The sequence below is a fragment of the Puma concolor genome, chromosome B2 (genome assembly GCF_028749965.1).
Source record: "Puma concolor isolate L17-30 chromosome B2, mPumCon1.1.hap2, whole genome shotgun sequence".
In the NCBI taxonomy this organism is placed as follows: Eukaryota; Metazoa; Chordata; class Mammalia; order Carnivora; family Felidae; genus Puma; species Puma concolor.
Window position 1 is genome coordinate 127,146,368 of NC_141671.1, and position 24,354 is coordinate 127,170,721.

A 24,354-nucleotide genomic window follows, 5' to 3' on the forward strand; every position below is an offset into this window, starting at 1 on the left:
TACAGTCTTCCAAACTTTTCAGTTGGGTTGAGAGACTAGGGATTCCAGGGTGGGGAAATAGCGTTTTAGGGTCTGACAAAGCAAAAAGGAAATTTTGCCGCGTGACATGTTTTTCTTGGATGGGTCCTGAGATAGAGTGAAGCACAAGCTGTTTCCTGTGGGGTCACTGACAGAGCATCAGATTGATCTTGTTTATTCATCTGGTTCATTTGTCCTTTGTGTCAAGGGACCCCATGTGGGTCTCAGGTAATAAAATTTTAGCTTCTCTAATTGGTACACACAATTTAAACATATGTTAAAGGCAACAGGAAAAAGCTGAGATGCCTGGATTAGAATAAAACTGTACGAGGATCAAATTTACTATATGTTGTATATTCCTTGTAGACAAATTTTAATTACAAAATTACAAAATTACAAAATTACAAAAACAAAACAAAACACCAGAGCAAACCATTTATATTTAGTGTTACTTCCAGATCCCTTAAACGTGTTTGCTTTGGTTTTGGTACCTCCTGTATAACGCTAAACTTGACAAGAAGTATTAAAATATTCCGAGGATTTGCTGAAGATCAACCCCACCTTTCCCATCACACGGCCTTAAAACTGCTGGCTTTCTTTGCGACCAAGCTAACGCTGGCGTCAGTGTCCCATCTCCTCCTGGTTGGGGTCCCGCAGCCTGGCGTCTGCCCCTCCGCTCTAAGCCTTCGGGGGTCCCACCTCAGCCCCCCCCCCCCCCGAGGGACGGCGGAGGAGCCTGGGCCCCAGACTGGCCGGAATCCCGCAGCGGCCGTGGACAGGCCTCGGTGGCCCACACGGGGCCAGCACCCCCCGCCCCGCGGACACCTGCGGGCTGCGGCCAGGCGCGCGGGGCGGGGACTCCGAGGAGCGCGGTTGGGGGGGGGGGGGGATGCTGCCCGTCCCCGTGGAGACCGCGCGCCACCCGTCCTCGCCGCGCTCCGGGGCGGCCGCTGGCTGCAGCCCCCGCTTGTCACTCGGCGGTCCAAAGAGGAGGCGCTCCGGCCCGGGTCCCTCGGCCACCTCCGGGAGGTAAAGCCCTTGGCCTCCGGGCCGCGCAACTTTTGCTTGAGACCCCTCGGGCACAGCACCGGGGCGGTTTAGCTTCCCTGCGCGACCTCCGGAAGACCCGAAGCGGCGCTGAGGCGGGCACCGCCCCTCCCCCACCCGTGACCTTGAGAGCCGCAGCAGCCCCACGATTATCCAAAAAGCTGCAGTGGCTCCGGGGAGAAACAAAAGCAATCTTTCCGTGGGTTTGACTTGGGCGGTGCCAAGGAAACTCTTAACCTCTTCCAGAGCTTTCATCTGGGCTAGAAATGAAGTCAAGTTATTGAGCACTTTGGAAAACAGTGATTTTCATCCGACCCCAGACTGGTTCACACCAACGCCTCTCCTTCTTCCAGTTTTCAGCTCTTCCTACGGTAGAGTCACGGGAGCGTGGGGAGTGGAGCTGGGGGCAGTGACGGGGAAATACACCCTGTTGAGAATACAGTTCCTGGTTCGAATTCTGTCGCTCTAGGAGTTAATATGCTAAGATTTGATGAACAGGACAAACAACTAAAGACATGATACTTCCTTTTTTTTTCTTCTTTTTAAAAGTACAAAGTGCTGCGCTTTTTAATAACTTTCTCCATAGTATCAGAACAGAATATACCGACATCATCTGTATCGAAGTTCAGCAAAACACAGGCAATTTGTTTTCGGGCCCTTCTTGACACTTGCGCACCTTGGGAGTCCTCAAAACTCATGTTTTAAAACTTATTTCAGTAGGAGAAAGTAGGGATTAGGAACTTGAAAGTTTACAACAGCCATGGCTGGTTATTTCTCCCGAATGAGTTTAACTAGTGCAATTGCTTCTTGTTGCAACTTTAATCTTGTAGTTTTAAACTTACTTATCGGGGAGCCAATCCAACATTTATGTGCATTTGGGCTCACAAGTGCGGCATTTCCGATCACCTCCTGTGCCATCAGTAGTGCAGATTTCCTCAAAACATGCTGTTACCTTCATCATCCATTACTTTTTTGTGCATTTAATAAAATAATATACCAGTTTATGTTCAAAATAAGTCATGTTTTTATATGTCCTGAAAAACAGGCATTTAAGTGGAATAATCTTTCATTCCTGTTTTCATAATCACACACATTGTCCTTGTACTCTGGTTTTTTCACAGTCTTTAAAACCAGATAACTCTTCAGAGGCATATTTAAGGGATTAAATTGGGATTTCTTCCCTACGCCTAGTACTTGATTCTTTTTTCATGTTGCAAGAAGACTTTCTATAGATTTTTGTTTTCCATGCATAGAATCTAAAAGTTTCTTGAGGAAGTAATGCCAGGTACTTACGTTAAAAGTTTAGGTGAGTTTGCAATAGCCTCTGAAATGTTGAAAATATAGATCATGCTTAAGGGATTAAATTTCAGATAATAAATGAGGCGTTGTGCAACTTGCAGGTGTGAATCATAAAAGGACTCAAATGTAGGTACCTCTGTGGCAGAGAACAATGTTTGTTTCTAACTTGCACTTCAAGTCATTTTGTCTACTACAGTGGGGCAGGACCAGGCGAATGTACATTTCTCCAACCGGGTAAGGCTGTGGAAACATCGTTAATGACAACATGATCCTGTGCTATCCTGGTGATAATTTAACGCTGTACAGACCGGCAATTGGCCAGCCATTTCAACCCTTAATCTGGCTTTGGTTGTCACATAACAGGCTCCTCCCCACCTCACCCATCACCCCACCTTTTTTTTTTTTTTTTTTTTTTTTTTACTAGGCATAGAGGTAGTAGTAGGTCAGTTGCTGAGTTCCTCATCAATATGCCAGTTGTAAAGGATAGTCGGCCATGAAAGAGAAATCGTATTTCCGGATTAACCCATAGCAGCCATAGATCCAATTTATTACACTCACTCTTTAGGAAAAATCCAGTATAATTTTTAAATTCAATAACCAACTATTCCCTGTACGACCTTGGATGGTTTTCTTTACCCTGTTTTTCTCCTCTGTAATCTAACTCCCAGGGTGAATGTGAGAAGGAGCTAGTGTGTGGGAAAAAGATTTACTAGCACAGTGCCGGTTAGAAGAGCCACTCAAACAAAAATTAAGATAAGTTTACCATTTGTTACATGGCTCCCTCCCCACTTTGATTTTGTAACAATCTGTATGTTGGATCTAGTTATAAATGAGAAGAGCCACAGATTGGGGTCTCCTATTTCATTACCTTCTGAGAACACACTTCAGAAACGTTTAGAGCCCTTGTTTTGCAAGATAATGTAAGACAGAGATACCCAGTTGGTGTCATCCACACTGGGGCCTCAATTCCCTGGAAAACTGGGATATGAGCAAGGCAGTGAGTGGCTGGACCTTTACTTTCCCAGGAGTGACACGCTACTTTGTGTGCAAATAAGAGAAATCCTAAATGATCAAGGAAAAACCGCATGGGACAGTACTGTGACTCTTGGAGAAAGGACACAGAGCAAAGATGAAAAATGGATGAGAATTTGGTTTTGTATACCTAGGTTTTGAGTCTCCCATGGTGTTAGAAATAGTGGCGGGGCGCCTGGGTGGCGCAGTCGGTTAAGCGTCCGACTTCAGCCAGGTCACGATCTCACCGTCTGTGAGTTCGAGCCCCGCGTCGGGCTCTGGGCTGATGGCTCAGAGCCTGGAGCCTGTTTCCGATTCTGTGTCTCCCTCTCTCTCTGCCCCTCCCCCGTTCATGCTCTGTCTCTCTCTGTCCCAAAAATAAATAAACATTGAAAAAAAAAAATTGAAAAAAAAAAAAAAAAAAGAAATAGTGGTGACTGCCATATTGTAAACATAATTCACAAGGAGTATTCTTGCCCCAGAATTCTCATTCCAAATGACTACCCTAAAATACTTCCCTTCCTTCCAATTTGCTGATGTTGTGAAAGAATGATCTGTCAGATGTACATATTAATTCGATTCTAAGCCTATTTTACCATCTAACTCACTTAATATAATGATGGGAATTACTAATAATATCCACATAAGTTGACAGATTGTCACAGCTGTGACATAGGTGTCAAATCCTAATAATCAGCGAAGGAATTTGGCTTTTTCTTAGCTAGTGACTTGCTTTTCAGCCCTTGAATTTGGAAAATTAGTAGATGCGAACAATTATTCCTTTACTCATTCAGCAAGTACTTGCCAAGTGCCTATTTGGTGCAAGTGCTAAGTGGTGGGCAGCTTCTAAATTGGCTCCCAACGACCCCAGCTTCCTGATAGCGATGCCCTTGTGAATCCTCTACCCTCGAATGTGGGCTAGATTTGTTTCCAGTGCAGGGGTTGCCAAATGTTTTATGTGAAGGGCCAGGTAGTAAATGTTTTTGGCTTTGTGGGCTATATGGTCTCTCACTCTCTTTCTCTTTCTCAATTAGTCAATTCTTCCTGTTACAGTATAAAAGCAACCTTGGACAATATGTAAATAAATGTGATTAGCTGTATTCCAATAAAACTATTTGCAAAAGTGGTTGGCAGGCTGAATATGGGCTGCTGACCACATTTGCTGACCTCTGTTCTGACTAATCAAAAAGTGATGCTGTGTTGCTTCTGGGATTCTGTTACACAAAGACGCCAATTTCCATCTTGCCTGCCGTCTTGCCCTTTAGCTTGTTCAGTGGGTGGAAACCAGCTGTCATTTTGTAAGCTAACAAGTTAGGAAGCTCACATGGGAGGGAAGCCTCCAGCCAAGAGCCTGCAAGGAACTGAGTCCCTGTTCCTGTGGTCTGTGGGAACTGAATCTTGCCAACAAACCACTTACACGAGCCTAGAAGTGGATCCTTCCCCTGTTGAGCTTTTGGATGACCACAGCCCCAACTGAAACATGGTTGTGAGAGACCCTGAGTCAAAGGACCCAGTTAAACCATGCCTTGTCTCCTGACACAGAAACTGTGAGATAATAAATATTTGTTGTTTTAAGCCACTAGGTTTTGGGACTCTTTGTTACGCAGCATTAGATAACCACCACGATAACCACATCACATAACCAATACGCACTATGACAGGTTCCTATAACAATGAACAAGGGAAATCCTGCATATTATTTCCCCCTCTTGGAGATTCACAGTGAGCATCATCGTAGTACAGTTTCTATAACATCTTACAAAAAAGACACTTGTTTCATTGTGCTTAATCATTTCCTAAGCATATTTAACCATGGATCCTGCTTTTGGGAAATGACTATTAATATCATATGGAGCTACTATTTGGAAAAATATAAAATGCTGGAATATGAAAAGAAATCATTCAATTTAAAGAAGTAGTGATTGCCAGCATGCCATTTGTCCTTGGGTTGAATAATCAGCAAAAATGACATCTTAAAAGAATGTAAATAATCCCGTGGAAATTTCTATCTCTATCTCTAACTCTCTATTGGCATTTTTATCTCTATATTTATATCTCTATATATGATATACTGTACTCATATATTTAAGTCCACCAGCAGAGATAGTGACTGTTCTTTCTGCAATGTTCTGCTTATTATATAACTCAGTAATCCCTTAACACAGAGGATAACAACGATTTTAAGAACTTGCTAAATAAAAACTCCTTATGTTGGCTCTTGGAGGGATTTCACATAACAACAGCTGGGCGTCTTAGGAAACTAAGGATTTGTTTTGATTTAATGTTGATTCAGAAGGAGGTATTTAATTTCCCACATTGCCATGAGGTTTTTATCTGAACAACACATTATTATACTGTAGTTTGCCAAGCACGGCATTGCTTTGCTTTACACATGAGGAAACTGAGGCTCAGAGACTAAATTACTTGTAAAGCTTTACTTGGGGGAAAGGAGGTCAGAGCAGGGATCCAAATTCAGTGTTGTCATGCTACCCGCTGTAATATTTCTAAAATTGTTCCTAATCTGGTACATGCCTTTCCAATATATTCATTTTTAAAACATGCTTCCATTTCTCACATGTGGTAAGAAGAGCCTGCAAATGTTTGTCTTATTCTCAAAATCTCCTGGTTCTCCCATAAAGTTTCTTCGGCTATGCCAGGACCCATTGTTCTCTCTCTTCTTGGGATTTATAGCAACAGAGGGTTGCTTAGAAACTGAGACATTTTCTGATGCTGGAATCCCAGCTAGAATTTCACTGCCAAGTGGTCATCCAATTTTTTTTTTTTTTTAATATCTCCAGTAATGGACTTAACCTCCTGAGACAGCTAAAGCCGCTGAAGCGGTTGTTTTCCCACTTAGATTGATCCAAAATCTGTCTCTCTGACATCACACATTGTTCTTAATTTTGTCTTCTGGGGGATCACAAACCATGTGTAATTGATTTTACATATAAAAAGCCTTCAGATAGTTGATGTGCGTGTGTGTATGTGTACAGTGTGGGAAAGGGGTCCAATTTCTTCTCTCTTCTTTTAAAACAGATACTCTGGTTTCTATAAATGGAAAAATCCATCTCTTCTTTGATTTATCATCTAACAAGTACCCATGTATACTGGAGTCTATTTTGGACTTTGTCTCCTGTTCCCCTGGCTTCGATATTTGTCTCCATACTAATGCCATGTGACATTATTACTACAGCTTTACAGTGAGTCTTTCTAGAAATATGTCTCTCTCCCTTGTTCTTCCAGACTGACTTGACTATTTGGGGCCCTTTAACCCTCCATAAATATCTTAAAATCAGCTTTCCAAGTTCCACACACATACCACGATATCTCTTAGGATTTTTTAAATTCAGATTGCATTGAATTGGTGGATCCATTTGAGAAAACTAAGGTCTTCATTCTTCCAAATTCTCTAATTCATGAATAAAACATATCACTCCATTTATCTCGGTTCTTTAAAAGTGTTCTTCAAAAAAATTTTATCATTTTCTTCATAAAGTTTGTACTTTTATTTTTTTCTCGATACTTAAGAGTGTTTGGTTTTTTATAAGTGATATCTTTTTAAAACTTCTTGATCAAAATAGAAGATGTAGGGGCATCTGGGTGGTCCAGTTTGTTAAGCGTCTGACTCTTGATTTTGGCTCAGGTCATGATCTCACAGTCCGTGAGTTCAAGCCCCACATGGGGCTCTGTGCTGACAGCACAGAGTCTACTTGGGATTCTCTCTCTGTCGCTCTCTTTCTCTGCCCCTCCTCCACTCTCTCATGCACTCTATTTCTCTCAAAATAAATAAACTTAAAAAAAAAGAAATAGAAGATGTAGAAAAATATGCGAATCATATGTATGGAACTCAGTGAATTGTAAAGTGAACCCCACTGGGTCCCCATAGATCAGGGAGCAGCACCCCAGAGTCACCTCTTAGTTCCTCCCAGTCATGCCCTCTCTGTCCTACCCAAAGGTAACTGCCATCTTAACTTCTAACACTGTGGTGTAGAACCGTGTATAAATTAAACCACATAAAATGTGGCATGCTGTTTCCAGCTTCTTTTGTTTAATGTCTTATGTGTATGATTCACACATATTGTGTGTAGCAGCAGATTGTTCATTGATATATAGCATTCTCGCACAGGGATACATGACAATATATTTATCCACTTGACTGCTGGGGAATGATTGTACCCTTTCCAGTTTGGAGCTATCTGATGTAGCTGTGAATGTGCTCGTGGATATGTTGGGTCCACATGTTCGAGTTTTTCTGTTGAGTCCATTGGAGGCACACGTTCAACTTTAGGAAATAATGCCAAACCGTTTTTGCGAAGCACTTACACCAGTTTGCACGTTCACCAGCTGTATGTGACTGTTCTGGATGCTCACCAGCATATGGCTCTGTCAGTCTGTGCTAGATAACAAACAGTCTCAGACCAAGGTAGCTTGAAACAGAAATCATTACTTTTCACGATTCTCTGGGTTTGCTGGCCTCGCCTGGCCAGTTCTTCTGCCTGTTATAGATCAGGGGTCCTTCATATGGTTGCGTTCACTTGGGAGCTCAGTTGGAGCAGAATACCCGAGATGGCTTCATTCACACATCTGGTGCTTTGACGAGGGTGGCTGAAACAGCTTTGCGCTGGCTCAACCTCTGTCTCTCCAGATGGTCTCTCATCATTCTGTAATGTAGCTCGAGCTTATTTACATGGCAGCTAGATCCAAAGCGTACCAAACAAGAAACTGCAAATCTTCTTAAGGCCTAGGCCCAGAAGCCACACATCTTCACTTTATCAACCTCCATCAACATCCTCTGCCTCTTGATGGAAGAACTGATACGCATACACAAGGATGGGAGCAATTTTTCCTGGCCATATGTGCAGACAATATACCCCGTTGTGCTCTCTGGCCACAACAATTCACATGCCTTTTGTATGCAGAATACGTTTACTCCATCCCAAGACACCTAAAGTCTCATCCAATTATGGTACGAGGTTTGAAGTCTAATCTCTTGTGATCTGCATTAGGGCCAATTGCAAATGAGGCTCCTCGTCTGTGGCTTTTCTTGATCTGGAGACCTGTGAACCTGGCTGTCTCCCAGACACCCGCCTTATGCTGGTGACACACAAGAAGGGTAGTATTTCCTGTTCATAAAGACAGGAAACACAAGGCACATGGCAGTTGCTGACATAGCAACTCTGAAATTTAGCCAGGCCAGTTGCCCTGATTATTCCTCGACTACATACAGTCCAGGTCTCCTCCTTGGGTGTGGCCTCCTATTCCATTGTCCTCAGCTCCTCTGAGTTCTGCACTACTGACTCTTGGCTTCACCTTCTGAATCATCCATCCTTTCCAATAAGAAATGATTTGTGGTTGGGGCGCCCAGGTGGCTCAGTCGGTTAAGCGTCCAACTTCAGCTCAGGTCATGATCTCACGGTTCGTGGGTCTGAGCCCCGCGTCGGGCTCTGTGCTGACAGCTCAGAGCCTGGAGCCTGCTTCAGATTCTGTGTCTCCCTCTCTCTCTGCCCCTCCCGTGCTTATGGCTCTGTCTCTTTCTGTCTCTCAAAAATAAATAAATGTGAAAGGAAGGAAGGAAGGAAGGAAGGAAGGAAGGAAGGAAGGAAGGAAGGAAGGAAGAAAGAAAGAAAGAAAGAAAGAAAGAAAGAAAGAAAGAAAGAAAGAAAGAAAGAAATGATTTGTGGTTGTAATTGCCTAGCTTTCTCAGCCTGCTTTCTGCCTATAGAAAGTTGGTGTGTCAGAGACCATTGCAAAGTTTCTTGGTCCCTTTTCTTTCTAGCTGGTCATGCTTTCACCAGAACAGTCTTCTTTCTATGCACCTAATTATAATCTATTTAATATAAGACCTCCTTCCACAAACCTCTTTAAGATAGACTCCTCTCTGCCTTGTGCTGTGATTCAAGGTGCTGTGGGGCAGTCTTTAAGATTCTTAGAAACTCATTTGTTTTCTTTGTATAACTTTTAAAAATTTTATTTATTTATTTTGAGAGACAGAGAGAGAAAGGGGCAGAGGGAGAGAGAGAATCCCAAGCAGGCTCTGTGCTGACAGCAGGGTTCAAACTCATGAACCACAAGATCATGACCTGACCTGAAATCAAGAGTCGGACACTTAACCAACTGAAGCACCTGGGGGCCCCAAAACTCTTTTATTTTCTGAATGAGAGGGTCAGTACCATTGCAGACCTTTTAAAGACCTTATAAAGGAAGTCTTTGAAATGAGATCTTTATTATTTTGAGACTTTTTTCTAGCCGAAGATACTGTATTAGATGTTCTTTATTTCCACTAAATTCTACCCCAAAACAAAACCGATCTTTCAGATCATTTCGTGTCTCCCTGACTGCATGATCTGCAGCTAAAAAAATCGATTAGCCTTTTCTACATCCTGCTTAGAATCTCTTTAGTCAGGTCTACGTATTCCTTGGTACGTTTTCTATTGTCCGTACTAACGCAGACACCAGCGTCACTAAACGTTTCACTGCCACATAACACAGTCACCATTTGCCTGGCCTTTCGTAGCAGCTCCACTGCTCTTCTGCCTCTACTAACGGTCTGCTGACCACCCGTCCACTTTCCACACACTGCCTGTTCCTAAAGTCAATGCCCTATGCCCTCAGTTATGTTATGGCCACACTGTACTTCCGGGTACCAATTTTTGTATCAGTTGTTAATGCTGAATAACAAACCAACTTCAAACGTAGGGCCTTAGCCCAATAACCATTGATTATCTCTCATGATTCTGGGGTCAATGGGGCCCAACTGGATAGCTGTTTTGCTCCACGTGTTGCTCACTAGAATGTTCCTTTCTCCACCGCTCTGCATGCCACCTCTCTCACACATCAAGTGACCATATATACGTGAGTCTGTTTCTATTGGTTTGTCTATTCTTCTGCCAATATCTCATGCTGTTCTTTAGGGTAGCTTTATCACGAGTAAGTCCTAACATCATAGAGTAAGTCTTACCACTTTGCTCTTTTTTTTTTTTTCAATTTCTCTCTCTCTTTTTTTTTTTTTTTTTTTTTTAGAGAGAGAGGGCATGTGAGCAGGGAAGGGGATGGGGGGAGAGAGAGAGAGGAGAATCTTAAGCAAAGTCCATGCTCAGTACAGAGCTCAAAGTGGGGCTTGATCCCCTGACCCTGGGATCATGACCTGGGCTGAAATTAAGAGTCAAACGCTCAACTGACTGAGCCACCCAGTCACCCCTTCTTTGTTCTTTTTGAAGTTGTCTTTGCTATTCTTTTTTTTTTTAATTTTTTTTTCAACGTTTTTATTTTTTTATTTTTGGGACAGAGAGAGACAGAGCATGAACGGGGGAGGGGCAGAGAGAGAGGGAGACACAGAATCAGAAACAGGCTCCAGGCTCTGAGCCATCAGCCCAGAGCCCGACGCGGGGCTCGAACTCACGGACCGCGAGATCGTGACCTGGCTGAAGTCGGACGCCTAACCGACTGCGCCACCCAGGCGCCCCGTCTTTGCTATTCTTGACACATTGCATTTCCATACACATTTCATAATGAGTTTGTCGAACACACACACACACACACACACACACACACACACACACACTAGCTTCTGGTTTTGACTGAGATCATAGAAATCAATAGGTTAATTTTGTAGAACCAACACCTGTACATATGTATGCTCTTATTTACATCTTGAGAGTTTTCTCTTGATAGGATGTTTAGTATTCTATGTGGAATATTTGTCCCTCACTGAACTTAAATTGGATTTTTAAGAATTATTACAAATGATATTCTGTTATTTATAAGGGTTTGTTGTTAGTATACAGAAATACAGATTTAAAAAAAATTTTTAACATTTATTCATTTTTTGATAGAGAGAGACAGAGCGTGAGTGGGGGAAGGCAGAGAGAGAGGGAGACACAGAATCCGAAGCAAGCTCCAGGCTCTGAACTGTCAGTACAGAGCCTGATGTGGGGCTCGAACTCACAGACCTTGAGATCATGACCTGAGCTGAAGTCGGACACTTAACCAACTGAGCCACCCAGGTGCCCCCAGAAATACAGATTTTTAAATGTTGCTCTTATGCACAGCAACTTTGCTAAGCTTATGCATTAAATCTGATAATTTATCTGTAGATTCTTTGATATTTTTTTACATACAGTTATGCCATTAATAAGTAATGACAACTTTTACTTTTCTTTTTAAATTAGTATACATTTTATTTTCTGGTTTTATTGTATTGGAGAGAACCTCCAGGATAATACTGAATAAAGGTAGTAGTAGCAATCAGAAGGAAAGTTTCAACATTTCACTCTTAAGTTTAAGTTTGCTGTGTTTCTTATAATACATCCTTATTTGGATTACTAAATTACCTTCAAGTTCTAGTTTGCTAACATTTTGTTGTTATTGTTAGGAATGGATGCTGACGCTTAGTAAATGCACTTTGCATACCTACTGAGATCATTATATAATTTTTCTCCTTTGTTCTATGAATGATGAGAAGTACATTGATTTTGTAATACCAAACCAAATTTACATTCCAAGGATAAATCCAACTTGGTGGTGATATGCTATCTTTTTATATATTGCTGGGTTTGGTTTTCTAAGATTTTGGTTAGGATTTTTGCATCTATGTTTATGATAATAAACTTATAATATTTCTCTTTCAAGGTCCTTATTGGGTTTTGTTATCAAGGTTATGCTGACGTCATTAAAGGACTTGGAAATAATTCCCACTTTTTTCATTCTCTGGAAGATTTTGTGTAAGTTTACTGTTATTTCTTTCTTAAATCTTTGGTAGATACAAATATTGGTTCCAGGAGCAAGATGCTACCATAGCAACGGCAACACATTCCAAATTACGTGGTGTTAACATCCAGTCTGGCAGCATGAAACTGTTATTGGACACTTGGAACGATGTCAATCCACGTTATACAGCGCAAAAAACACTTGCAAAACTATAGTTTTGAATAGAGTAAATGGCTTTTACTTTATGCAGAGAGGTAGAAAATGAATGTTCTTAGAATGAATTTGTTACTCCTGGCTGCATTTGCTGAGGTACCTACCAGAAATAGAGGCAGCTCAGAGAATAGTTGGCTAGTTTGCAAGCAGGAACGTAAAGGAATTCAGAGACGGCCAAAAACTCAGGTACTTGCTAGGTTAGAAGATGGAACCGATTCACATCTTCAACTAGTAAAGAAACCATTGAGAAGGCCTGTCAGCAACAGATGCTGCTTAGACCCTGCTTAGTGGAAGGACCATGCAAAAGGATGGGGTTAGGATCTCTGAACGGAACAAGGTGATAACCCGCAAGTACTTTCAGTTGGAAAAAGATCTCAGGGAAGAAAGACTTAGGGTTGGGCTCTTCCCAAAGAAGCCTGACAGGCTCAAAATCCTTGCAATTAAATTCAGAGAGAGAGGGGGAGAGAGGGAAATGCCTCTAAACAATGGTAGAATATAAGAATAGAACACTGCCTGGAATCAAAGCATAACTTAGAGTAGATTTTGAGAAAGTTGTACCGTCAAAGAAATCACTGACATGGCCTGAAAGAGAATGCGATTGTTTGAGACTAAAAATGATAACTGGGCCCCAGCCTCGCACAGCAGGATTTCGGACTTGCTGTGGATCAACTATTTTATATGTCATTCTTCTCCTTTCCAAATGGGAATGTTTATTGTGGTTATCCTTTCCCTGCTCTACCATTGTATGTATAGGAGCTAGGGCCAACCTATCTTTAGAGATTGCTAAAGCATGAGGAGCTATATCTGGATCTGTAGAGACTGTTGTGAATCATCCACATCTTCTGGGATCTGAACTAAAAATACTGATGAGGTGGCACTTCTGGGTTGTGTCTGTTAAGAAGTGGGTGACCATGTTCTACATGTGGAAAAAGAAGAGAACTGACCCAAAGGGTGAACTGAGATAGATTGTATGACGGCTCATGCTGTTGTATGATCCCCCCTGCTGGAGAGTAGGCTGGACCGAGTGACCTGTCCTGACTAACAGCAAAAGTGATGGTATATCACTTCTGACATTGGGTTACCAAGAAGCTGGCTTCTCTCTTGCGTGCCCTCTCTTGCTTTCTTATTTGCTCTGATGGAAGCCAGCTACCATATGAACTTCCCTGTGGAGAGGCCCATGTGGCAACTAAGACAAGAGAGGCCTTCAGTCCAACAGTCCATGAGCAACTGAATCCTGCGAACAACCACATGAAAGAGCTTCACATCCTTCAAATGAGCCTGGAGTCCTAGCCAATCCCTTGACTGAAGCTTTATGAGACACCCTAAAGCAGAAATACCTTTTATGGCCTTGACTGTGTCCCCCCAAATTTCAGGTGGGAGCCCTAACCTCCAATGTAACTATATTTGGAAACAGAGCCTATAAAGAGGTAATGAAAATTAAATGAGGTTTTAAGGTGGGACCTTAATCCAGCAGGACTGATATTTTTAGGAGGACAGGAAGAGACACCAAAGATCTCTCTCTCTCTCTCTCTCCCCCTCTCTCTCTCTCTGCTGCCTACCCATTGTACTCGTTATATGTATGCAGAAGAAAGGCCCGGTACGAACAGAGAGAGGAGGTGGCTGTGTCCAAGCCAAGCACGCAGGTGTCACTAGAAACCAGCTCTGACAGCACCTTGATCGTGGACTTCTAGCTTCCAGAATTGTGAGAAAATAAATTTTTGTTGTTCTTCAAGACACTCACTTTGTGATATTTTGCTATGACAGCCCCAGCAGACTGATTAGGCACTCCACTATGCTGTGCCTCGATTCCTGACCCCAGTTGTTTTGAGCTGTTAAATTTGGGGATGCAATGAATCCACTGCGATGGATGACTGATACATTACGCTAGGTTTATTCTCTATGTCCTCATTGTGTCCTCAAAAGATAGGCAGGTAGAATGCCCTCTTTAAGCCCTTCAGATTACTGCTTTCCAGGGAAAGAAAAAGCAGTATTCCTGGTTGGTAGAGCATCATCCCAATTTCTGAGTCATTTTCCCAGAAAAGTGAAAAACAACTCTGATTTAGATTCACATTTGGGTACAAACAGATGAGGACAGAATAAACTGCAATGCCTTGAAGTTCATGAACTCCCTGTGCATATTTGTATGGATTATCTTCCACAGGGATGTATATATACACGTGTATATATATGTATATATACACACATAATTTGCTGTAATTTTATCTAAATAAATATATAGATATATGGGGCACCTGGGTGGCTCAGTCAGTTAAGCGTCCGACTTCAGCTCAGGTCAAGATCTCACGGTCTGTGAGTTGAGCCCCGCGTCGGGCTCTGTGCTGACAGCTCAGAGCCTGGAGCCTGCTTCAGATTCTGTGTCTCCCTCTCTTTCTGCCCCTCCCCCAGTTGTGCTATTTCTCTCTCTCTCAAAAATGAATAAATGTTTAAAAAATTTAAATAGGGGCGCCTGGGTGGCGCAGTCGGTTAAGCGTCCGACTTCAGCCAGGTCATGATCTCGCAGTCCGTGAGTTCGAGCCCCGCGTCAGGCTCTGGGCTGATGGCTCGGAGCCTGGAGCCTGTTCCCGATTCTGTGTCTCCCTCTCTCTCTGCCCCTCCCCCGTTCATGCTCTGTCTCTCTCTGTCCCCCAAAAAATAAATAAACGTTAAAAAAAAAATTAAAAAAAAATAAAATAAAATAAAAAATTTAAATAAATATATAGATGTCAATGAATGGCAGAAATTATTATAATTCCCATGATGACAACATTAATATATTGGATGTTTCTAGGTGATCTTAATTAAGCCTCTATTGAAATGAATGTATATATCTTAGAATGTATATATCTTAGGGCTGGAAGAAAATAATTTGCTGAGATGTCAGCTCAGGATTCTTCTAGAAAAACTCTGGAAATGGAGTGCTTTCACACAAGATTCAGTGCCTGGACACCTTTCAGCAACAAGTCATTAAATAGAGAGGTAAGTTAGATATTCTGGAATAAAAGAAGTTTAATTTGTAGGGCTGATTTTACTGTGACATTCGGAGTCTCATGTCACCATATTTAAAAAAAAAACAAACAAAACTCTGAAGAATTTAGTTTTGGAGTCACTTCAAACAAAAACAAACTTCTATTTGTCGGCCCCAAGACAGTCTCTTCTCACTCCAGTCTCCAACTCCTACTTTATGAGGAGCCCCAAGGTCTGCCTCCCCTTTCCCCTGTACCTCCAGGGACAAAAGAGAAGCCTCCAGAAAACACTGTGTGCTGGGGAGAAGAAAAGAGGAGGTGCTTTGGTGGTGTTCGATATGGAGAGTATTCATGTATAGTTAATTCTCTGTGTATTTCTTTAATCCTCTCTTCTCAGTTCAGTTCAATGGCCGGGGGATGCCCCTCCTTTGAAAGGTGGTTCAGGAAGTAGTTACTGACTGGCTTAGGCAGCTCTGTCAATCATTAACGGCTGATAGCTCATGCGTGGTTCAGGCCTGTTCCAAGGGAAGGAGACTAGCCGGGCTAAGGCCAAAGCCTGACCCAGTAATAAAGCCAGTGAGTTTGTATATATCATCTGAGCAAAGCTGGACCGACACCCAGGTTTGGGGGGGGGGTCCTTGGCGTACGTCTTCCTTGGAGACACGTCTAACAATGGCTACTTAGCAATATTTATTAACTCTTGTTTTGGTGAGGGTTATAAAGATGTAGGACTGTGGGTTAGTAAAATCATACCTACTTAAAATGGCCCTGTTGTTTTCACTATTTAAGTGTAGCCTGTAGGTGTTTTCAAGATGAAATGTTTGGCATCTGTTTCCCCAGGCCACATTCGGTTAGGTAGAAACAAGAGACAGGATTCATTACCTCTTTGTTCTCCAGAGAGGCCCTCCTTGGGGCCCCACTGTAATTATATCTCCTGGCCAGCCTTTCCCACCAGCCCACCCAACAAGCCTGGGCTTGTCTCTCTATCCCCAGATAAAAGCAGTTGAAGTGGAAGGGATAGACCTCTGCTACACAGTGAAAGTGCTTCGCCAACTGTAATGTGCTATGCAAATATTAGCCATGAGGTTGGTAGACTGTCTAAGGATTGCTTAGCAACTTAGATTGAACTATACAGGAAAATGACATTTTCTCTCCCTTATAGCTCTTTCAGGAAAGAGTTGCTCTTATAAGTCATTGGTTTGACCTCTGGACTAACAAGCAACGTCAAGAATTCTTATTCACGATTTTTTTACGATGCACTAAATCACAGTTAAGGTAAATGTAGCCCAAGGATGTAATCATCATTGGTTCTTAAAGGAAGATAAAATATAGTAAAATGTTTACATAACCTTTAAGGGTTTCTTTTTTTTTCTTTCCCTTAGAAAGAACAAATAAAGCGACTGGTATTTTAAGGTTTATAGACAGAATCTTCTAGTGCTGCTTTCTCCTTGAGGATCAAATGGAGCCTTGGAGGGCTATAACACCTCCACACCACAGTGAGATGTTTAGTTTTTGCAAACATCAGAGACTTCAGCCAGTGAATTTTTAACATTCTCTTAGTATATTAAATTCTCCTTAGAATGGAAGGATAATATATGTCAAGTAGATATCTGGTACACAGGCGGTCCATAAATAATTGTTACCTGAACAACGGATCTGAAATGAAAGGATCTGAAAAATATCCAAGGAGTGACCAGGGAAGTAACATTTAGGAATACGGGCAAGAATGGTTAACGATAGTCGCCACCGATTGCCAATGGCTTCTTGTTCTTTTCTTGCCCTTGCCTCCTATGTCTGTTACTTGCTTTGAAATACTCCAGCAGAGATGGTGTGATATATGAATGCACTGGTTGAAATTACATACGGAACAGTTAGTGTTTTGATCAGGATTTAATGCTCTAAGCGTGATTAGCTAGCACTGTTACTGGAAAGGTCACAATGTCTCAGTTATTACAAGATACTTTGCTAGTTAGCATAGCAAATATCAGACATGAGTTATTATCGGAGCAACCAGTGGCTTGTTCATTTGTCAGATGAATGGCAGAAATGGATTCTTTGGAGAAATTGAAGGTATTTAGATGTGGGACTGAAAATATTCTAGAGAGCCCTCCGACACGCCTGTTCCTGGCTGAAGAATCCAGCCAGCCCAGTAACAGGTGCTTGTAAGACTTTATCCCCAGATCAATGGCCTTGCCAGTCTGGGGGTTTCTGGTAGCCTGAGGCTAGCAATGAGGGTAATAGTAGAATCTCGCTTCTGGAACATTGCACTTTCTCAACTGAGCAAACCTTTCACCCAAAGGACAGAGAGCTGGGACTCCTTCAAGCCCATAGAGGAGACTGTATGAAGTGCTTGGGGGTTGTTTACTAGGTTTGTTTAGGGAAACTGTAGGTATAGCAACGTTTGGTGTTAGTTGTTTTCACTACAGCCTGGTGGTGAGGTTGTTGGGAGAGGCGAATCTCTGAACTGCTGAGGTAGCTACCAAAAAGCGCCAGAGTTGTGCAAAACCGGATTGGCCTATTTTAATTTGTAATACCTGCCTTCCACCCTTTCTTACACTTCCTCCTGCCTGTCTCTTTTCAGTCAGCCATTTCTTCTCTCCTACCTGCTTGCTCACCTGCTCTCCTGCGTACCCTCGCCTGCATCCGTGGGTGCACAGTGGTTTGTCCACAGACGGTCCCCGATGGAGTCACCAAGTCACCGGAGGGAGGCAAGCACCTTCCTGGCTGTGTTGAAAAAGGCTGCAAAAACAGTCCACAGAAAAATAAGCTCTTTAGTCAATGCTTAAAAATCAGGGAAGGAACTTTTTATGGGAGTCATCAGCTGGGTTTCCTTTTAGTCCAACTTTATAGCTTTCAAGATAAAATAACAGACCAAACCCCAAATCCAAAATTGCTTGTGGTACATCATGTTCTCTTCTCATGTATCATAAACCACGCAATTTTAGCTGTAACCACTGGAGGTCAATAGAGATCTTGTGGTATATTTTGAGGCTCATTAACATTAGGCCTGACATTTTGTCACTGGAAGTCGTAGCCTTTGTCTGGTACCTGAGTTTTTACTATGGCATCAGGATATGGGACTAATCTGCTCAGTGGAATTACTTTGCCTTGTTTCATAGTAGCTGCATTTCTGCAGAGAGCTGTGTAGGTTTCATAGTTTCATATGAAGCTATTATTACGTATTCTGGGCTGCTGCTTTTAAGGGGAAGTTGTATGTCAACTTCTGGTCTCTAGATTTGGCATCCTGAACCCATCTTTAATTTGTAGTGGTGGTTTTGTTGCTGAACATCAATTAGTTTATTCCCCAAAATTTAGATTATTTTTTTTTTAATTTATTTCAGTGAGAGAGTGTGAGCAAGCAGGGGAGAAGGGCGGAAGGGAGAGAGAGAGAGAGAGAGAGAATCAATGCAAAACTCAAACCCACGTGACCCTGTGATCACAATCTGAGGTGAAATCAAGAGTCAGATGCTCAACCAAATGAGCCACCCAGGTGCCCCTGGATTAAGTCTTTCTTCCTCTCTCTTTGGGTCAGCCATGTCTCCTCTCCTGCTAACATCTACAGAAACTATTTGCTCATAGTCTAATCCGATTCGAGTTATGTTTGATTTTAATCAAATGTAAAAGCCCAATTCATTTTAGTTTTTCAAGTCAGCGCAATCAACTTTCTTTTAGACATCTTTATTGATATAGAATTCACGTGCAATAAAAGTCATCATTCAAAAGGTACAAGTCAGTGGTTTTAGTATATTCACAGAGTTGTGTAAACACTACCACAATCTAAGTTTAGGGCATTTTCAACACCCCCGAAAGAAACTTCCTACCCATTAGCAGTAACTTTCCATCTCCACCCCCAGCACTGGGCAACCGTGAAATCTACTTTCTGTTTCTATAAATTGCCTTTTCTGTACTTTTCATATAAATACAGTCTTACAACACGTGGTCTTCTGTGACTGGCTCTGTTCTTGTATTGTTGTTAAATAACAAATGCAACCAAGTAAATGGGCGGCACCCATTTAGCAAGTGGAGCTGGACTCTGAGAGGAGTTGTACAAAATAAAATGGAAGGAAAGCTTTTATGGTTGGAGGGTGGGGGTAAGAAAGCTATTAGCAAAAGAAAAGGATTGTTCCAAACAAGGCTGTTTGCTAGGGGAAAGAAAAAGCAACAGGTCTTATCACGTAGATTGCCTCATCTTTCTTCGGGGGATAGAGACCGTGTACCAGACTTGTTGGTGCAGATGGGAAGAAAAATTTTCCTGACTGACCGGTTAAAGCCCCATTTCTGGGGGAGGCTGAAACTGCAATTATTGGGTATTAAGCCGCGGTCTGGCAACTCAGTCTAAGTGACACCATTTGGGGCCCATGATTTTCTTTGTTCAGCCAATGTTCCCAAGGGTCATCCATTTTGTAGCAAATATCAGTACTTCTTTCCTTTTTGTCGTCAAATAATATTCCATGGATGGATAGTCCATATTTTATTTACCCATTCCTAAGTTGATGGACATTTGTGTTGTTTCCACATTTTGGCGATTGTGAATAATGCTAAGAACATCTGTGTGCAGGCTTTTCTAGATGGATGTCTTTATTTCTTTTAGGTCTCTACCTAGAAATGGAACTGCTGGGTCAAATAGTGACAGTGCAATCAACTTTTGGTTGTTAAACATTTCTTTTGAACCCTATTTATTCTTATAGTCCCTGTTCCCCCACCACTGAATAAGCTTATGGATGCATGAGAGAATTTAGCATTGCTTGAATGTCTGAAGTATTTATATGTAAACTGGGCTGTATTGGTACAAACCCCATTTTCAAGGCAGAGGAGCCATTGTTTAGATGTTTTGTTTTATAATTTCTGAATAATTTTGTCTTAATGGAAGCAGTCACAGTTATAAAGGTATTAAATAGGATATTGTGGTATAGGGTGGAACTGGGTTGTCACAATTTTCTTTGAAAGTTTTTTCTTAATCTCAGTGAGGTAAGATTTTTCTTTTCTGTGCTGAACTATATTCCACATTGTTCAGATTTAAGAAGATTTCTTTTAATGTTTGTATTTATATTTGAGAGAGAGCAAGACAGAGTGCGAGCAGGGGAGGGACAGAGAGAGAGGAGAACACAGAATCCGAAGCAGGATCCAGGCTCTGGGCTGTCAGCACAAAGCCTGACGCGGGGCTTGAACCCACAAACCACCGTGAGATCATGACCTGAGCCAATGCCAGATGAAGCTTAACTGACTGATCCACCCAGGTGCCCCTTAAGAAGATTTCTTAAATGGAGTTTCATGATATTTAAGACATTTTTCAAAGCTTCTTAAACCATCACTCTGGCAAGTGCTTCCTCACCTCAACTCTAGTGGCCCCTCTCCTGGGACCTTTCCTGCACATCTTCCACCCCCAGCAATGTTTACAAACCTCTATCATGGCATTTCCCCCAGTATATTATGCTTATATGACCACGTGTCTAAAAGCTTCCGTTAATGTCATCCCCCTGCTGCTCGATTAGGCTGACTTTTCCTACGACTCCCAAAAGGACACTGGGCTGTTTGCGTCTGTCCCTCAAAGAATCCCATGAGAAGTTTGCCTCTGGTCTCCTAGCCACACTGGTGGGACCGGTTTCTAATTGCCCCGACTCAGCAGCAGGCAACGCCCCACACAAAGGCCTTTCATTCCAGGGCTGGAGCTGTTCAAACCTGTAGCTTTCCCCGGTGGGTCCTTGGGGCGACATTCACGCAAGTGCAATCCCAAGACACAGATGGACTGTCTTCTTCTGTGTGTGTGCATGTGTGTGTGGGTGGAGAGGGAGGACATGAACAGCGAAGGATTCACTCTCATCCTGTGTGTCCATCACAGCCGACCAGAAATGGGGTGGTCCAGAAAAATGTACAGTGAAGAGAGAATACCCCCCACACTCACCTCCCTGCACCCACCCCCTCTTTCCAAGCGGCCCGTGGGAGAGCTCAGGCCAGGATGTCTATCCCATCTGTGAACTGTGAGGAAATCTGGTGTATGCATTTCCCAGAGACGATGCATCTAAGTTAAATTTGAATTCAGAACAGCCCCATCACTCTGAGTTCCTGAGCACCCATTTGAAAGGAGACTGTTTCTGTGTGGAGGTAGCAGAGAGCATATTCAAAGGCCCACTGGGTTTCTAAATATCCAAGACGAGTCTGGAAATCTGGTTCCTCCTGAGTCTTCTCTCTCCTCAGCCCCAGGTTTTGGACATGCTCCCGTCCTTTCACATAGATCACATGGTCATGGATGACCATCATTTGTCACTGGGGCAGTTTTTAGAAGTGGATGAAGCTAAGAAGGAAAACCCTTGAGTTTTATTGGGTGGGGATGGGGACAGAGGGAGAGTGGATGGTGGGAAGGTCATTGGCTTATGCTAGGCAAAGCCTGTGCGCTTGAAATTCTCACTTCCCATTTTGTAAGTGGTACCACTCTTCTCTGGTGGTGCCACACTTTAAAAGGTTTAACTTGTCTTTACACCACTTAGCACCACCTGACATTATGTTATATACAGTACTTGCTTACTTACTGTGTGTCCCCTCCACTAGACTGTAGCTCTGTGAGGGCAAGAACTTTTTCTGGTGACTCTCTGTGTCCCTAACACTGAGAACAATACTAGGTACACAGCAGCCACTGGGTAAATGCTTGCTGAATGAAGAGATCCTAAACACTCCTAATTACAAGAATAGCAAAAAAATGATCAGAACAACTTTTTCATTTGCTAGCTCCCTGGGAGGAAGGAACTTTTCAAGATATTCCAAGTTCTCAAGTATGGGCGATTACTAACACTTTGCTTCGCTCAAGACTTTTCACTATTGAATTAACTCAAGACTCCTATAAAATAATTCCAGAAGGAATTATGCACAGTAATAATACCCAAGGGTGGCATGTCACACAACTCCGGGGGTGCTGTTTCACACTGTCATCTGTGTTAATGGCACCTCCTGAAGTCGTTCATTGCACAATTTCCCAAATGCCGCAGCCCTGATAATTAACGCTACCAGCCATTTATAAGGCACATGATACTAGCTTCCACAGCTACCAAGAATCTTATTACTTCTGTGTAGGGGGAGTGAAATTCCCAGATAAATCATAGGAAAATGGAGAAACGTTTTAAGAGAACATTTGTCTCTGTTCTGTATTGAAGAATCTGTTTAGGAAATGTCCAGGAGGGTTACGGCAGAGTAAGCATAGAGGTGGCTGCACACGAGGCCTAAGTAGGCTAGCAGGTCTTAGGAACAGAAGAAGAAAACCCCAAGTGCACAGTAAGCATTCAGTGGATGTTTGTCATCTTTCCTCCTGTTCTCCCGGTGTATTCTTTTGATGTCATGGTTAGAATGCTTTCAGGTGCAAATAACAGAAATGGAATTCAAACCAGCTTCAGAAGAAATGGGAATGCCTTGACTTAAGATTGGTCTAGCTTCAGGCCGGGAGAGATCCTTGGATTCAAACAATGTCACCCAGGCCGTGGGGCCTGCCTGCCTGCCCCCCCTACTTCCCCCACCCCCACTGCCTTCTCTTAGCTCAGCTTCCCTTCCTCTGTTGCATAAAACTGAAACAGTAAGTGCAAGACCCTTGGGCAGGAAATTATAAACTTGTGTTAAAGGACAGTTAAAAACAAAACCTGAGAAGAAGATGTGCCATGTTTAAAGATGCCCATTGTCTTGAAATTAGTCTTAAAGTTCAGGTCAGTCCTAGTGCAAATTCCCAAATAGGATATTCTTATGGACCTCGAGAAACTGATTCTAAAGCGAATCCAGAAAATAAAACGGATAGTGACAGGGGCGCCTGGGTGGCTCAGTCAGTTAAGTGTCTGACTGTTGATTTCAGCTCAGGTCATGATGTCAGGGTTCGTGGGACTGAGCCCCGTGTCAGGCTCTGCAGAGACAGTGGGGAACCTGCTTGAGATTTCCTGTCTGTCTCTCTCTCTCTCTCTCTCTACTCCTCCCCAGCTCACATGCGCATGCTCTCTCTCAAAATAAAGAAATAAAACTTAAAGAAAATGGATACCAACAGTTAAGAAAAGCATAAATATAAAGGAAAAAAGGAGTAAGAGTTATATTACCAGATATTAAAACCACATTTACCCCTTTAAGAAATACCTGTAGTCAGATCTCAAGTATAGAGGGGAGCAAGGACAGAGACAAGTAAGAACTCTGAACCAAAGGGGCAACCCGTAAAGGTTGGGTAGATCAGACGCCTGGGCAGCTACATAGATGTTTTCTTTCTTTGGTGCCTGTTTAGTGGGCCAGACACTGTTGATTACCCGCGTGCCATCACCATTGCCTGTTTCTTCTCCATATTCCTGACAGAGGCCCTTCTCCCCAGGCATTATGTGTTTCAGAGGTGGCTTGTCACCCTGCCCCACCAAGGGTGAGTCAGGCTTGGACAGGTTCACGATGATTCCACCCCCTTGGTGGCGTCTGGATTACAAAAGGGCATGTAGACACTAATTCTGCCTGAGGACACATGGCGAGTGGCTGCTGGAGAGCTTCTGGAAGAGTTTTCTTAGCTCTCAAAGGGACTTAAATAGGGGCTTGAGGAAGGGACACGCCCTTTCCATCTGTGGTTCCTGTTGTGTGAGGATAATCACTCACTTTGTTAGTCACTCGGAAATCACCTCAGGGAATGAGCCTAAGGACCAAAGCAAACTACTGAGGAGGCAAAGTGAAAATATGGAAGATTCTGGCCTTTGATGACCTCATTGAGTCCTTGAATTCACTAACCCTGGAGCTGCCCTGATTTTCCTTATTGCTTAAGTGAAAGGAAGATAAATAGGTTTAATATGGCCCATAATGATCCATTTATCCAGTTGTCCCTTCTCTGGTCATATCAACCCTCCAGAATTTAGCTGTGAACCAGCTACCTTTAGAAAAACAAAATGCATCGAAAGCTCAACTGACGCTCTTTACACATGGGAGAGAGCCAATTAGATTCCCATGCAGGTCTCAGAACTTCATGAGCTCAGGGCCTCCAAAAGGAGTTCCACCTCCTCCTAAGACCGCCCTACACACACCCAGTGCTTTGTACTCGGCTTGACACGAGCCCCGGGATCTGCTGCTACTGGGAAGTCAAATTCCCGGATGCTGAGAAGGGCTG

General features: G+C 42.8%; 1 protein-coding gene across 11 annotated transcripts in view; it reads left to right on the forward strand.

Annotated features, from left to right (window-relative positions):
- The first annotated feature begins 749 nt into the window (after window positions 1–749).
- The window catches only part of ECT2L (epithelial cell transforming 2 like), an 82,868-nt gene continuing 59,263 nt past the window's right edge, over window positions 750–24,354 (forward strand). For 4 of the 11 annotated variants that reach the window (XM_086707998.1, XM_086708002.1, XM_086708003.1 and 1 more), the window contains exons 1-4: window positions 752–1,047; window positions 12,004–12,095; window positions 15,144–15,270; window positions 16,420–16,532. In XM_086707998.1, the coding sequence (XP_086564124.1) occupies window positions 15,169–15,270; window positions 16,420–16,532 (215 nt within the window). In that variant the 5' untranslated portion in view covers window positions 752–1,047; window positions 12,004–12,095; window positions 15,144–15,168. The other 7 variants (XM_086707999.1, XM_086708000.1, XM_086708001.1 and 4 more) reach the window with 7 other exon arrangements.